The sequence below is a fragment of the Pyrgilauda ruficollis genome, unplaced genomic scaffold (assembly GCF_017590135.1).
Source record: "Pyrgilauda ruficollis isolate IOZ18807 unplaced genomic scaffold, ASM1759013v1 scaffold53, whole genome shotgun sequence".
NCBI classification, from domain to species: Eukaryota; Metazoa; Chordata; class Aves; order Passeriformes; family Passeridae; genus Pyrgilauda; species Pyrgilauda ruficollis.
In genome coordinates, this window is record NW_024526933.1 from 3344579 (window position 1) to 3358939 (window position 14361).

At 43.7% G+C, this 14361-nt stretch overlaps 1 protein-coding gene across 6 annotated transcripts in view; it reads right to left on the reverse strand.

The window, feature by feature from the left end:
* The window catches only part of NTRK2 (neurotrophic receptor tyrosine kinase 2), a 193797-nt gene extending 183542 nt beyond the window's left edge, over positions 1-10255 (reverse strand). For all 6 annotated transcript variants that reach the window (XM_041480766.1, XM_041480767.1, XM_041480771.1 and 3 more), the window contains exon 1: positions 10039-10255. In XM_041480766.1, coding sequence (XP_041336700.1) covers positions 10039-10247 — 209 coding nt within the window. In that variant the 5' untranslated portion in view covers positions 10248-10255. The remainder of the gene's footprint in view (positions 1-10038) is intronic.
* Between the last annotated feature and the right edge of the window lie 4106 nt (positions 10256-14361).

Here is a 14361-nt window from a genome sequence, read left to right on the forward strand (position 1 = left end):
TAGTATTTTCTACTTAGGTGATCCTTGTGGCTTAATGCCGCATGGATTTGCCTCAATTCAAAATGTTTGTAATTTTGTAATTTTGTTCTATTTATAAATAAGGGCAAAACCATAACCAGCCAGTCAAGGGAAGGGATTGTTCTGCTTTGCTCTGCACTGGCCGCACCTTGAATATTGTGTGCCGTTTTGGGCACCACAGTATAAGAACAATATTAAACTATTAGAGACCATCCAGAGGGCAACAAAAAAGATGGTGAAGGGTCTTGAGGGGAAGCCCTATGAGTAGTAGCTAAGGCCACTTGGTGTGTTCAATCTGGAAACTGAGGACAGACCTCACAGCAGTTACAACTTCCTCATGAGGGGAAGAGGAGGGGCAGGCACTGATCTCTCCTCTGTGGTGACCAGCGACAGGACTTGAGGGAATGGCAAGAAGTGTCAGTGGAGATTTAGGTTGGGTATTAGAAAAAAGGTTTTTCATGCAGAGGGTGGTTGTGCACTGGAACAGGCTCCCCAGTGAAATGGTCATAGCACCAGCCCGACAGAGTTCAAGAAGCATTTGGACAATGCTCTCAGGAACATAGTGTGACTTTTGGAGATGGTGCTCTGTGCAGGGCCAGGAGCTGGACTCAGCGATCCTTGAGGGTCCCTTCCAACTCAGCATATGATGTGACTCTGTGATTTGTGCACAATAGAGTCTTAGAAAGATGCTTACTTGCTACCATTCTAAACTTAAAACTCTTAAAACAGTATATGTGTTTACCAGGTGACAATCACTGTATGCATAATGTGTTCCAAAACCTCTTTCTAAAAATTAGAAGATGCAAGATTGGAGAGGAGAATAGGAGATGAATAGGCAGTAGACTATTCACCCACCTAGTGAGTGAGGGGGGAAAGAAAAAAAAAAAAAAAAAAAAAAAAAAATTTTTTTTTAGGGTTGACATCTTTTTATGAGGTTGAAGATCATACATTTGGAGGAAATGCTGTAAATAATGCTCCAGTGGCATCTGGGGCACCAGATTCAATTTCTTCATCTCCCTAAGGAAATATGATTCCAGTCTCTCAGAAGATACCATATTTACAAAGCCATCTGAAAGAGGGCAATCTCCACCTTACCTGTTTGTGCTGTTCTCATTTTGGCTGTAATTTGACACTCAGTGAAGAGAAGCAGGACTCAGCCGTCTCACTACACAAATAAGCATCACAGCTTCTTAGCTAAACAGACTGTCCTGCTCTCTGACCCAAAATCACATTTGAATGTTCCATGCCAAAGAAGGCAACTCAGACAGGAAGAACCAAGGCAAGCCCACATCTGTACACCATACAGGACCAGCAGTTAAGATGCTGACATGCAAGACCTTGGTTCAGACCTATGCTCTGCTTCTAGCAGAGCAGCTCTTCACATGCATGCTGAAATGGTTCACCTAGGACCACAAAATCAGTTTAGCCCACACTGTGACCCCGCTTGCTGAAAGGAAGATCTTGTTTTTGTCCCCCACCCCAGTGAACTAAGTCCCCACTGTTTTCTTAATGGTCAGTGGGCATGGAAGGGGATAACTGCATGGGGTAATTTGCAGTGGGAACCTAATTTAGCCTCCTGAATCACTTCCTGGAAGAAGCACATTCTCCACTGTGGAGAGTAGCCAGTTGAGTTAAATGCCTTAGCTACACAGTTAGTAGGGAGTTGCCAGATTTTAAATGCTGAGGTCTGAGACAGTCCCAGACACGATTAGTAGGTCCAGCGCATGATGCCCAGAGCACATGCTGTGGGAAGGTCTTCCAATCCATGCCCAGAAAGTCTGACATGCCCAGGATGTGCGCATGATTTATCTGCATATGCTTGCCATGCCGTCTGGCATTCAGAAAACCAGACGGTTGTTGCAAAAGAATGGGAAGTCACACCCAGTGCACTCTTCACATGAATCTTACTGCTCAGTGTGGGGCAGCCACGGTCCACAAGATACCTGCTGAACACAGCCTTACTTAGTCTTACAGGCATGGTTAGGAAATTAAAAAGGTAAAACTGATTTCATTTATATTTAAAACTGGAAGATTTCTTTTGGCTCACCTGTCAAACCAAGAGGAAAAATAGGTAACTTTCCCAGCCTCAACTATAGCTCTGTGGACAGATCCTTTCATAAGAAGCTCAGAAGTGTTACCATTTCACTGTTGTCTGTTTCAGCAATAGATTGATTAATTCACTGCCTTCTTTTTATTTATACATCAGACAACTGTATACAATGAACTATATATCCTCTACCAATACATAGCTGGAGCTGCAACTTTTTTTTGCACAAGGAGGTTCATTCCAAAGCAAAATTATCTGAAATGTTGTAAAAGGCTCCTGCCTGAAATACTCGTTCTTAGCTTCCTCTTACCTCAAAGTATTTAATATTCATACAGAACGAAAACACATGAAAGGCAAAAAAAACTGCAAGTCAAAAACACATCAAGTAATCGAGCAACAAGCCCCATCTCTTCCAAACTTTAAAAAGGCAGGAAAATGCCTGAATCCTTTCATCCTTCACATACATACTCCAAACTATGCTGGCGAAACACTAACTCCATTCATTTTTGCCACTGACTTTACATAGGCCAGAATCCCAGCCTCAGCTTCCCCCTGAAATAAAAAGCACGTAACTACCTTGCAAGATCAGGACTAGTTTGCTTTAGCAAAGTAAAGTTCAAGTTACACCACTCAAAGATTACAATCTCTCAAAGTGCCTCTGAAAATACCTTGGACACCTTTGGCCTGCTTCCTTCCATTTTATCTTACTTCTGAAGAAAAAAAAATCTCATTACTTTAGGCCTTGTCTAGGAAAAAAAGAATATTGACCTGAAACCTGATCTCCAATAATTTATCCTAACAATGAAAACACTACACAGAAACACATATAGCTGAATTGGTATTAAAAATATTTAAGTTTCAGCTATAGCCTCTGTCTACGATCAACACTCAATGCACATAATTTTCTTACAAGAATATAATAAAAACATAAATACTGAATTTCCATGGTGTGGCTCCTTTCCAGTAAGTCCACTACAATTCTGCAATGTGATCATGAGATGATTGTGGAGTTCAGCACCTTGCATGGAGGAAGCAGAGCAGCAAGTGAGATTGAAATCTTGGATTTTGGGAGACACAACTTTAGCTTCTTCAAGGATCTTCTTGGAAGAATCCCATGGGAATAGGCCCTGCAGAGAACAGGGGTCCAAGAGAGGCGATCACTAAATATTCATGCATCACCTCCTCCAAGCTCAAGACCAGTACACCCTGAGGATTAAAAAATGAAGCAAAGAGGGCAAGACAGCTGCATGGATGAGCAAAAAACTCCTGTCAGAAGTGAAGAACAAGCAGGAGATACACAGGAAGTGAAAGCAGCAACAGGATACTTGGAACAAATAAAAAGATGCTGTCCTGATGGGATGCATTCACAAGGAGCTGAAGAGGAGCTGGCACACACCGCAGCTGGGCTGCTTGCAGTTGTCCTGGAACAGTCATGGCAATCAGGAGAGGTGTCTGAGGACTGGAAGAAAGTAAACATCACCCCAGTCTTCAAAATGGGCAAGAAGGAGGACCCAGAGGACTACTGGCCAGCCAGCTCCACCTTGATCCTTGGAAAGTGCCCCATTCTGGAGACCATCTTTATCCACATGGATACCAAGAAGGTGATCAGAATTAGTTATCATGGATTCAGCGAAGTTATCATAATTCAGCATGAATTATGTTTGACCAACCTGATTGCCTTCCATGATGGGACAATTACCTGGATGGATGAAGGCTACCTCAACTCCAGCAGGGTTTTAGATCCTGTCTTACATGAGATTATCATAGGCAAGTTTAGGAAGCACAAATTAAATGAGTGGACAGTGAGCTGGACTGAGACCTGGCTGAATGGCAGATCCCAAAGATCTGCAATCAGTGGCACAATGTCTAATTGGAGGCCCATCACAAGTGGTGTCTCCCAGTGTCGTTTAACTTGTTCAGCAGTGATTTGGACAAAGACACAGATGCCTCCTCAGCAGGTCACTGACAGCACAAAGCTGGGAGCAGTGGCCAGTACCCCAGAGTGCAGCCTTGACAGGATGGAGAGATGGGCAGAGAAGAACTGTCTGAAATTCAGCAAAGGCAAAAGCAGGGTCCTGCACTGGGGAGGAAGAACCCCAGGGACCAGAACAGGCTGAAGCTGATCTGCTGGAAAGCAGCTCTGAGGAGAAGGACCTGGGGGTCCTGTTGTAGACAACAAGCTGTCCATGAGCCAGGAGTGTGCCCTGGTGGCCAAGAAGGTCAATGGTGTCCTGGGGTGCATTGGGAGCAGCATTGTCAGCAGGGTGAGTGGGGTGATCCTGTCCTTCTACTCAGCCCTGGTGAGGCACATCTGGAGTGCTTTGTCCAGTTCTGGGCTCCTCAGGACAAGAGGGACAGGGAGCTCCTGGAGAGAGACCAGCAGAGGCCTGTGAATATGATTAAGGGACTGGAGCATCTCCTTTGCATGGAAAGGTGGAAGAATCTGGGCCTGTTCAGACTTGACAAGAGATCGCTCAGAGGTGATCTTGTCAATGTATGGAAGTATCTGAAAGAACAATGTCAACAGCCCAAAACCAGGCTCTCCTTGGTGGTGCTGAGCAATAAGACAAAGGCAATGGGCAGAAACTGATGCACAGCAAGTTCCACTTGAACATGAAGAAGAACTTCTTTACTGTGCAGGTGACCAGGCACTGGAACAGATTGCCTGGAGAGGTTGTGGAGCCTCCCTCACTGGAGATATTCAAGAACCATTTGGATACAATGCTGTGCCACATGCTCCAGTAGACCCTTCTTGAGCAGGAAGGTTGGACCAGATGATCCCACCAGCAGTCCCTTTCAACCTGACCCATTCTGTGGTCCTGTGATACTGTAACATTACGATTATTAGTAGTTATGTAAAAACACAGAAACTCCATATGTGCATTTCAGGACAGGCAGTAGTTCAGTTTGCCTTTTGCAGTTTCTGAAAATATAGGTTCACAATCAACCAGGAATTAAGATGCATCCCAATTATATATGATCATATATAATTTAACAGCAATGATGTACTACATACATCTAGATTAAGAGATCTTCACAAACATAACAGCATCCTGTAAAAAACATATTCACAACCTAAGCAATAGGTTGCAAACCTCTATGGATTTATCTCTCCATTTGAAATGCATGTAAATTAGTGATTTTATACAATCTGCTTTGCTTTTTAAAGGGCAGTTTTTCAGAGGTAACAAGCTAAATATACATCTGACATCAACAACACACTGAAGCAGTTTTAGAATTCTTTGCTCCATTACCTGCTACATTTCTCCTGCTCTGGCAAGGGTATCTGGAGACAACTTTCAGGGCCAAACCCATTAGATATTTGTGTAGAGACATATGACAAACATGGGTGAATGAATTGCAATCCCAAAAAAAAAAAAAAAAAAAAAAAAAAAAAAAGGGAGATAGGAGATCCCTCTTTAATTAAAAATGAAAACCAAAATGGAGAAATCAGGCCCATGTTCAGTTACGTAAAATTTTTTTGCCCTATGATGATTAGGAATCCAGAATATTGCTAAGCTACTTTCTCTGTTACACTTGTCAGCATAAAAATAATGGAGAAAAAAATAGAACCTGAGAAATCTGGAAAATGCCATCCTAAAGATATCACAGGCTGCACTGCCAAGCCCTATTTCCTCATTAGTATGGGAAAAAATGGAAGTTTCTTGAAAACAATGTGTTCAAGACAAAATCTTTCATTGCACTATATACATCCCAAACCTTTTTCAAAACTCTTGAGTGACCAAAGATATTGAGGGAGAGACAGTGTTCCTGCCACCCTGCCCAACACTGACTGCCTCCTGAAGGATGATGCTCTCTTCCAGCCTCATGAGCTGTTTTGTCTCTGCCTGATTGAGACAGCCTCAGTGGAAACCTTCAGGAGCCCCATTAGTCTTCACAAACCAGAAGGGCAACGTCTAGAACAAGACATACAAAAGGTTTCCTGGGAGCAAAGAAAAGAACATATATAAAATTCAGTGCTTTGTGATCCTGGAGTATTTTTAGAACCTAGAAATTACAAAACTGATTTTCACAGTGCTTACTTTTAACTCACCTTAACCAATTATCCAGATCTTTAAAGGAAGTTAAAAAAAAAAAAAAAAAAAAAAAAAGAACAAATTTCTAAATGAAGCTATTACGTCACCACTGTCCAAAACGCCTTTAATAATTTGTAGCCTGGTGTCTCATGTTTTATTATACAATTCTAAGTCACCAGAAATAACTTCTCAATCCAGTCAAGTCATGCAATGATGCACAGCCAGAAGTTGCTTTAAGGAGGAAGGGGCTAGAGGCTGAGGAGCCTTGTAGACAGTTTCATATGACATTAAATCTACAACAGTCTCAAAATCTAGAATAAAAAAGACTCAAAATACCAACAGCTCTGAGCTTCAATGAATTTAAACACGCACTTTTTTTTAGCACAAGCTCACATGACTTGTTAAATAATTTACTCTATAAATTACTTATCCTGTCTTACTTATTAACAATTCTAGAGTGCTTTATATAACTGCATTAGAAATTTATTTTGTGGTTTTGAAATGTACGCAATACACAATCACCTCTCTTTTAATAGGCAAGAGCTTAAAAGTCACCTACTATTTTGTTGGCAAGCAGTTCTTCCTGAAAAACACCAATTAATTTCAAACCTCATTCACCTGAATAATCATAAGTAAACATATTAATGACTTGACAGCAGAACTGTGAAGCTAGGCCAGCAATATACTTGTATTGCAAGATGTCACTTTTAAATCAAAGTCATTTGAAGAGTCATGTACACTGAGATACAACAGCAATACATTTTCCTTAATGAGAAAATATTACACTGGTCCTTTTACACGAAGTCCTGACCACTCTAAAAATTTCTCATTTACTATCCTATCAATATCTTTGTATGAGTGATCTCGACAAGGCCTACTTATTTGCCATTGTGTCTGCAATGCATGGATTTTACAAAGCTGATAAAGTAATTCTGCTTTTGTCACTCTTGGTCCTTGGCTTTTAATGTACCAATGACTGATACCATTTATCCTAATGCAGAATCTCACTCTGGAGTTCACTTTATCTCCAATAATACCAAAGTGACCAAACAATTATTACAAGTACAGTCTGTTATGATAAGCACCAGTACTTGTTTTCCAGATAAAGACCAGCCCACACCATCATCTTAACCAACCGGGCAAATCTAAAATCTGTCTAATTTACTGGAGTAGAGCACTATGCAAAAACAGCCAGGAAGGGAAAGAGTAAGAGAGATGACTAAGAAAGCACCCAGCATAAATACTCTTATGCCCTCCCACACCAAGTTTCAGCAGCTGGCCTTCATAGGGCTGATGCAGAGGTACCCTCTCCACAGATTTGGATGCTGAATCCCAGCAGGAATTAAGATATAGCTAGACTGGGATGAGACTGCTTATAAACTCTAAAGCACAATCCACCTGTGGACCAAACAGTGAAACACCTGAGTGTTAGGTGGTGGTGGCTGCCAGATACATGGCACCTCATCTCTGTTATTCCTGCTGCACCATCCCATCTTTTTCCAACTCTTAAAGCCAAATGGAAAACCCTGGCTGCCCACTCACATCCTGCCTGCTCAGTGCCATCCACCTGGCCCAGAGCCAATCCTCTGCACCACCATGGGTTTCACACTCTGACCATGCAGTTATCTCAGTGCTCCCAGTGCCTGTGGCTGGGGTAAAGAACTGAACTCAGGATCCACATCCTGGGTGCCTGTGGGTGTTTTGCCTAGGACTGCACTCCTGTCAAGACCAGGACGTAACCAACAAATGAAGGATTGATTTCAATAGATACTCACGAAATACATGCAAATAAATTCTTCCAATTAATTGTCTTATGCTTTCTACATGTTATTTATACCAAGAGTAATTGAGTAATTCCACCAGAGACCAACGGAATGTATCTGCAGAGCACATAAAAGAAGAAAGAGGCCTGAAGCTACACTGAAGCTAAGTGAAATGTAACAATCCAGTCTCTTAAACCTGTTTCTTAGCTAGAATTAAGCAAGGTCTGTGGTGTTATAAACAGTTTCACAATCTGTACCTACTGTATTAGAACTGCTTCTGTATGTACTTAGTGTTTACTGAGCTCAAACAATGAAACAATATGACAGCTACTGCAGTTCAATTTTTAATTTGTCTATAAACTAATTAAAGGGTCCCTGTGTTTTATGTTAAAAGCACACACGAAAATACCATCTTAAATACGTGCAACAGCAACTCCTGAGAAATCCATGACTCAAAATTATTTTTAGATCACCAAACAAAACAATGTGCAATGTCACAGAATTATACAGTAAAAACCAAAAAGAGCAATAAAGAAAACGATGCTTAAAAAAAACCAGAAAAATTAAAGCCAAAAGTATCAATGTAAAATGACTTGACATATTTTAAGCTCATCATGGAAGAAAACATATTTACATTATGTGTTTTCTGTTCTGGCCTTCCAAACTAGAGATTAAATTCAAGATGAAAATTGCCCTGTTACTTCTAAACAGAATGCAATGGATAAAAAGGCTACCAAAGCCTATAAAAATGATCACAGAGGCATAGCTCAAAGTAATTTTTTTTGCTATTTAAGCAATCTACAGAAACATCTGAATCAGTGACAGTTATAACTCAGAAAGACCATTTCTTTATCACAGGTCCTAAAAAATCTCCCAAAGGTAGGCCATACATGAGTAGTAGAAATTAATGCCTCCAGGTTTTCCCCCAAGCAAATGCAGGGAAATGCAGCAAATTGACTTCAACGAACTGTAGGAATGCAGCCCAAGGGCTAGAATTTAATCTAAACTCACACAGTATTTCACAGTACTTTTTTATTTCTTCTAAAAGACACTGAAAAACAGAAGAAGGATGGAGAATACAAATAGTGAGAAATCTGTGTAGATTTGGGACAAATATACTGGTATCTTTTACATTAAATGTCACAGAAAGCAATTAAAAAACGGGTGCAGAAAATACAACAAAACAGTTTGGGAAGGTTTTTCCCAAGATATATCATCTATACATCCAGTATCTAAAATTTTTTGCTCTGCAAGAGGTTTTCTTAGGCAATGGACATGAATGCCACGGTGCCCTGAACTATGAAACTATTGACGGATTTAACACAAAAAGCTACAGAACTCCCTCATCAAATTCTGTCTTTGAGGCCAATGAGGATGGAAGCTCCACATGGCAATGAGAGGAAAAAACTTTTTTCCTCACTCTTAATTAGGGTTGTCTAATTCCCTCCCAAACGCTGACAAGCAGCCCTATGTTCATTCCTCTGCAGGTTTTGTATTTTTCCCTTCCAGCCACCTCCACTGAGAAGGTCAAAGCAGGTTCGCATTCCTATGGTTAGAGTATGAAAGACAGTTTGCTGTCACTTTCTGCCGCATCACTTCCTTTACTTTTTCTTTTTTTTTTTTTTTTCTTTTTTTGTTCTTTTTTTTTTTACCAAAACAGGAGAAATCTGGGGTGAAGGGCAAGCCACCCACTAACATCCTCGGTTCGCAGCGATAAGCTGAGAGAACGAAAGTAAAAAAAAAAAAAAAAGAAAGAAAGAAAGAAAGAAAGAAAGATAGAAAAACCCTTCGTTTCATACCTGCTGCCGCCGCAGAGGTGTGGGCTGAGGGGTGCGCACCCCTCGGCAGCAGCTGGGGCACCGGTCGGAGGCGAAGCCCCAGGCCCGTCCCGCTCCCCGGCTGCCCCGTGGTCCCGCTGCTGCCGACCCCCCGCCCCGGTGCCCGCGACCTACATCGCGAACAATTAGGATTCATCATCTAAACGGGCTGGCAGCGGCAGCTCTGGTAAGCCGCGTCCAAATAAAATCACACGGGGCTTTTAGGCTTCCAGCCACCGCATCTGCCTGCGGAGCAAAAGCCTCTGGCGTGGGTCAGTTCCCCGCCGCCCCCGCCCGCAGCTTCCCCCGCCTGCTCCGGCCCGTCGCCCCCGCGCCCGGCCCCGGGCCGTACTCACATCTCGGTAACATTGTCGCCCTCGGCGCTCCTCTGCGGCACGGGGAAGGAGGCGATGCCCGGCGACGATCCCGTGCACCAGATCCGCCAGGAGCTGCACCCGCAGGACGCGGGGCAGCCCAGCGCACTCGGCCAGCAGCCCAGCACCAGGCAGCACAAGCCCCACAGCCGCGCCAGGCCGGGCCCCGGCCTCCGCCGCCAGGACACCATGCTCACTCCAGCACTGCCCCGACGGCCTCCTCCTGCTCCCGCCGCCGCCGCCGCTGCCGGGGCGCACGGCCGGAGGGTGCGCAGCCTTCCGCGCCGCGGGCGGACACCCCGCGACCGGGGCTCACATGGGCGCGCCGCAGCCGCAGCCACGGGCGCCCCGCGGCTCTGAGCGCCCGGGCGCTGCGCGGGGCGCTGGGGGCCGGAGCTGGACGCCGCAGCGACAGGGGTGAGAGGGGCCTCCGGCGCGGCGCGGCACCTGCCCCTAGCCCCGCGGGCGGACAGCGGCACCGCCTGCCCCCGCGGCTGCTGCCGATGATGCTGCAAAACGCGCGGGGCGGCGGGGGCAGGTGGCGGAGGCTGCGCTCCTATCTGCGGGGGCTCGGGCGGCCGCTGCCCGCCAGAGGGACGGCGAGCGGGCGGCGAGGGAGGCGCAGCGAGCGGCGGCGGCGGGGCTCAGAGCTCCGCGCTCGCCCCTTTATGCACCGTCTCCTCCTCCCTCCCTCCAGCTGATAATAAAGCAGCTCCGGCTCCTGCTCCAGCCCAAGACGGGGAGCTGCCGGCAAAGTGACGTGGGGCTGACGCAGAGAGGGGCAGAAACTCCACAAAATGAGCCTGAAATAAAAATGAAAAAAAAAAAAAAAAAAAAAAAAAAAGACAAGGGAAGGAGGAGGAGGGAACGGGGGAAAGAAAGGGAGGGTGCCGAAGAACAGATACCAATAGGCAGCCCGCACTTGAGCTTTCAGCCTCGCACGTACATGTACATGTACACACATACTCATACAGGCGTACACGCACCCCACGGGACGGGCAGCGCGCCGCCGCCTGTGCGGACTGTGTGCCCCGCCGGGCGGACGGAGGCACCGTGCCGAGAGGCACCTGGCACGCCCGCCGGGGCGAGAGCTCGCCATCGGGTAATAAACGGGCAAGGTGCGAGAACTCCGGGAGACGACGGATGAGAGACCCTAAAACGCCTTGTTTTCACCTTGACAGCTCCGCGGTCGGGGCTGCTTTTCGTTTTTCTGCCCCCACCCCCGGTTGCGGGTTTCCGCAGCGCTGCCGGTGCACCGGATCCCGCCGCAGTGCCCCGCGCTGAGCGCTCCGCAGGCGCCACCGCGCGTCCCGCCGCCGCCGTGCACCGCGGCCCGGCCCGCGGGGCGCCGCGCAGCCCCGGCCGCACACCCACCCCCAGGCGCCGGCTGGGAAGGCGCACGGCACCCCTCAAGAAGTAGTTATCATTCCCGTACATCGAGGCTGAGGCAAGTCTGAATGACATACGTGTGTCACGTATTCGCAGGTGCAAAGACCAGCTGATCTGGGATGCTCTTCCATTGCCGTTTCTGAGATTCTGTGCTTCTGTCCTGGCACATGACAGGTAGTCCTTCGTCTGTGACAACAGGTTCTTCACTTACCACCTCACCATTAAGTATAAAAATGTTGATGGTCCTTTCTTACCTAGTTACCCAGCTGAGTATTTTGAAGTTACTAAATAAGGGTGAATTAAAGAAAAAAAAGGTTACAGAATTCCTATTACAAAGGTACAGAATGAACAGTTAATATGTTGTTAGAAGGTGCTTGGGAATCAATTTGATGTGACACTTACTAATTGAAAACACACTCCATTTCATTTGCATTTGCTCAGGCTAACAGGAACACCCACATCTGACCAGGTGGCTTTGTAGGCCAGGCATGGGTTGATTTTGCATTAAAAGAACATCCTACTAAGAAAGTCATGACCATACCTAGCTGAAACACACCATACAGAAATTATATACCTCCCCATAAATCAATAAATGCAGACTGTACAAAAAGACAGATCAAAAGTGTTGTCAGTCATGATACCTTTAAACCAAAGTTTTGAAGTTTAAGTAAAATTGTTGTATAGATACTCTGAGTATACTGCCTTTCTATGAAGTTCAGCACTTGGAAGTAAAGTATTTCTCTGAACAAAATATTAACAGAGGGGTAAAAAGTAAAATTAAAATGTCATGCAGCAATTTTCTAGAGGAAAAAGTTGGTGATTATTAAAGAATTTGGAGGAAAGAGAAAGAAAAGTTAATAGCATAAACTGCAATATGATGCAAATTAGAAAAAACCTTGAGAAAGAGCCTTAATGCAGGATAAAATTTTGAAACCTGTAATTTGCTGCAACACCCGCATTACTGTTCTCCAGCCAAGTCTCCTTACAGCTTTGGAAAATGTGCTTTATTCCCTCTCTCTCTCCTGGAGGAACACAAAGATAACACCTCTTTAGGGCAATAAATACCATTTTAACTGTCCTAGTGATTCTTTGGCAACAAGCTCACATTAGTCTAATCATATATACTGAATCAGCATATATACTAATCAGCATATACTGAACCTTATTCTTTCACAGATATCTCTGTTTTCTGTGAATCTGTGAAATTGAGGAGTTGCCAAAGAAGTTTTAGATAAAACCATGCAGTTGGATGAAATTGGCTAATTTGATAATTCAACAGTGTTGAAAAAGTAAAGTTCTGTAGGCCAGATCATATAACCATAAGGCTGCAGACCAGTGTTAAATAAAGCTTGAGGCAACACTTGGAGAAGGGTATTATCGCCTGTTGTGGTAAACATCAGTTTATGTTTGCTGCAATTCAAAATATTTCTCATAGGAGTGTTGCTGAACTGTACAGTAAACTTGTCTTAGAAGGTTTGAGATGCATAGATTTCTATATGACAATGCCAAAAATTGCCAGGTATGAAAACATGATGGTTAAATTGCCAAATACTGTTTAAAATCTATTTTCTCCCTAAAATTAGTATTTTACCAAAATTGACTGGGAGAAGAATGTGGGAAGAAACAAACTAAAAGTGTCATATTTTCAGGCCACCAAAGTTGTCAAAATGAAAGATACAGAATGCTCCATCAAAAAATGCCCTTGTTGGCTGCTGGGGGAAACAGCAGCCCTTTCTACAGGCATAGGTCCTGCTTCGAGTCTTTAAATTCTAGAATTACTAGAGGGTAGCTGTACAAAGAAATTTGATGGTAAATCATGACTTCATTTCTACATAGAGAAGTTTTATTTCTATGTTTTCTGTGTATATTTTTCTCACAGATTCAAGAAAGTAGAAAAGAAAATGCTGAAGTACTTCCTATTAATCAGTACTTAAAGAAGAGCCACAATAAGAATCAGTATTTAAGGAAGAGCCACAGCTAAACCACTAAAGACAAGTAGCTTTCTGGTAATGCTACAAGACCAAACATCATCCTGAGGGTGGTAAAATTATAGCAAAGACTTTATAATATCAAAAAGCTATAGAGTGTGATCAGAGGGCTAGAAAATATGAATTGAGTCAAGACTGAAAGAGCTCACTTTCTTCAGTTTGTGAAAGTCTGACAGGAAGTTCAATAACGCCCCTGAAATATGTAACAAGGACAGGTAATATTTTTTGTCTATAGGATAGGACAAGGATTAATACACTTGATTTACAACGAGGCAGATTAATGTTTGACATCATGAAAACTTTTGAAAAGGACAGTTAAGCACAGCAAATAGATCACTTCAGAGAACACTCATCTTGAGTAATAGAGCCTTCTCAGAGCAGATGAGGTAAACCTCTTCTGAGCTGGTAAAGAGGTTTGCCTTAGGTAGGTGAAAACAAATCAATGACTTCCCAGTTCCTTTGCAATACACATTTCTTTGCCCATTTTTATTTTACTGACATAGATAAAGTTATGGGAGAACCTTCATCTGAATATATTACAAGGAAAACCTGAAGGTGCTGAAAAACTCATAGTTTGAAATCACTGTTCTAAAGTTGAGTGTTTGATTACTTCAAAAGTTTTGAAACTTTAACTCATACACCATACATAAAGAATGTGTCACAGCATAGGAATAGTAAATATCTGTAAAGATTTAAACATGTATTTCTGGAAAATAGGTAGGAGCTGAAAACTCAAAGACTCCTTGTGCAAGTACTGTTATTTAGGTGGAGGAATAAGGAATTATACCACAGAGTCTGGGAACAGGTAAAGGCCACATAATTTGTGTGTGTGCTGTGGTATCCTCTCCCATCCAAAGGAATGTGTACTCAAAGACCAGTCTTACCAAAACTGTGCAGAAATAAACTGCTTAAACTTTGCTTACAGTTT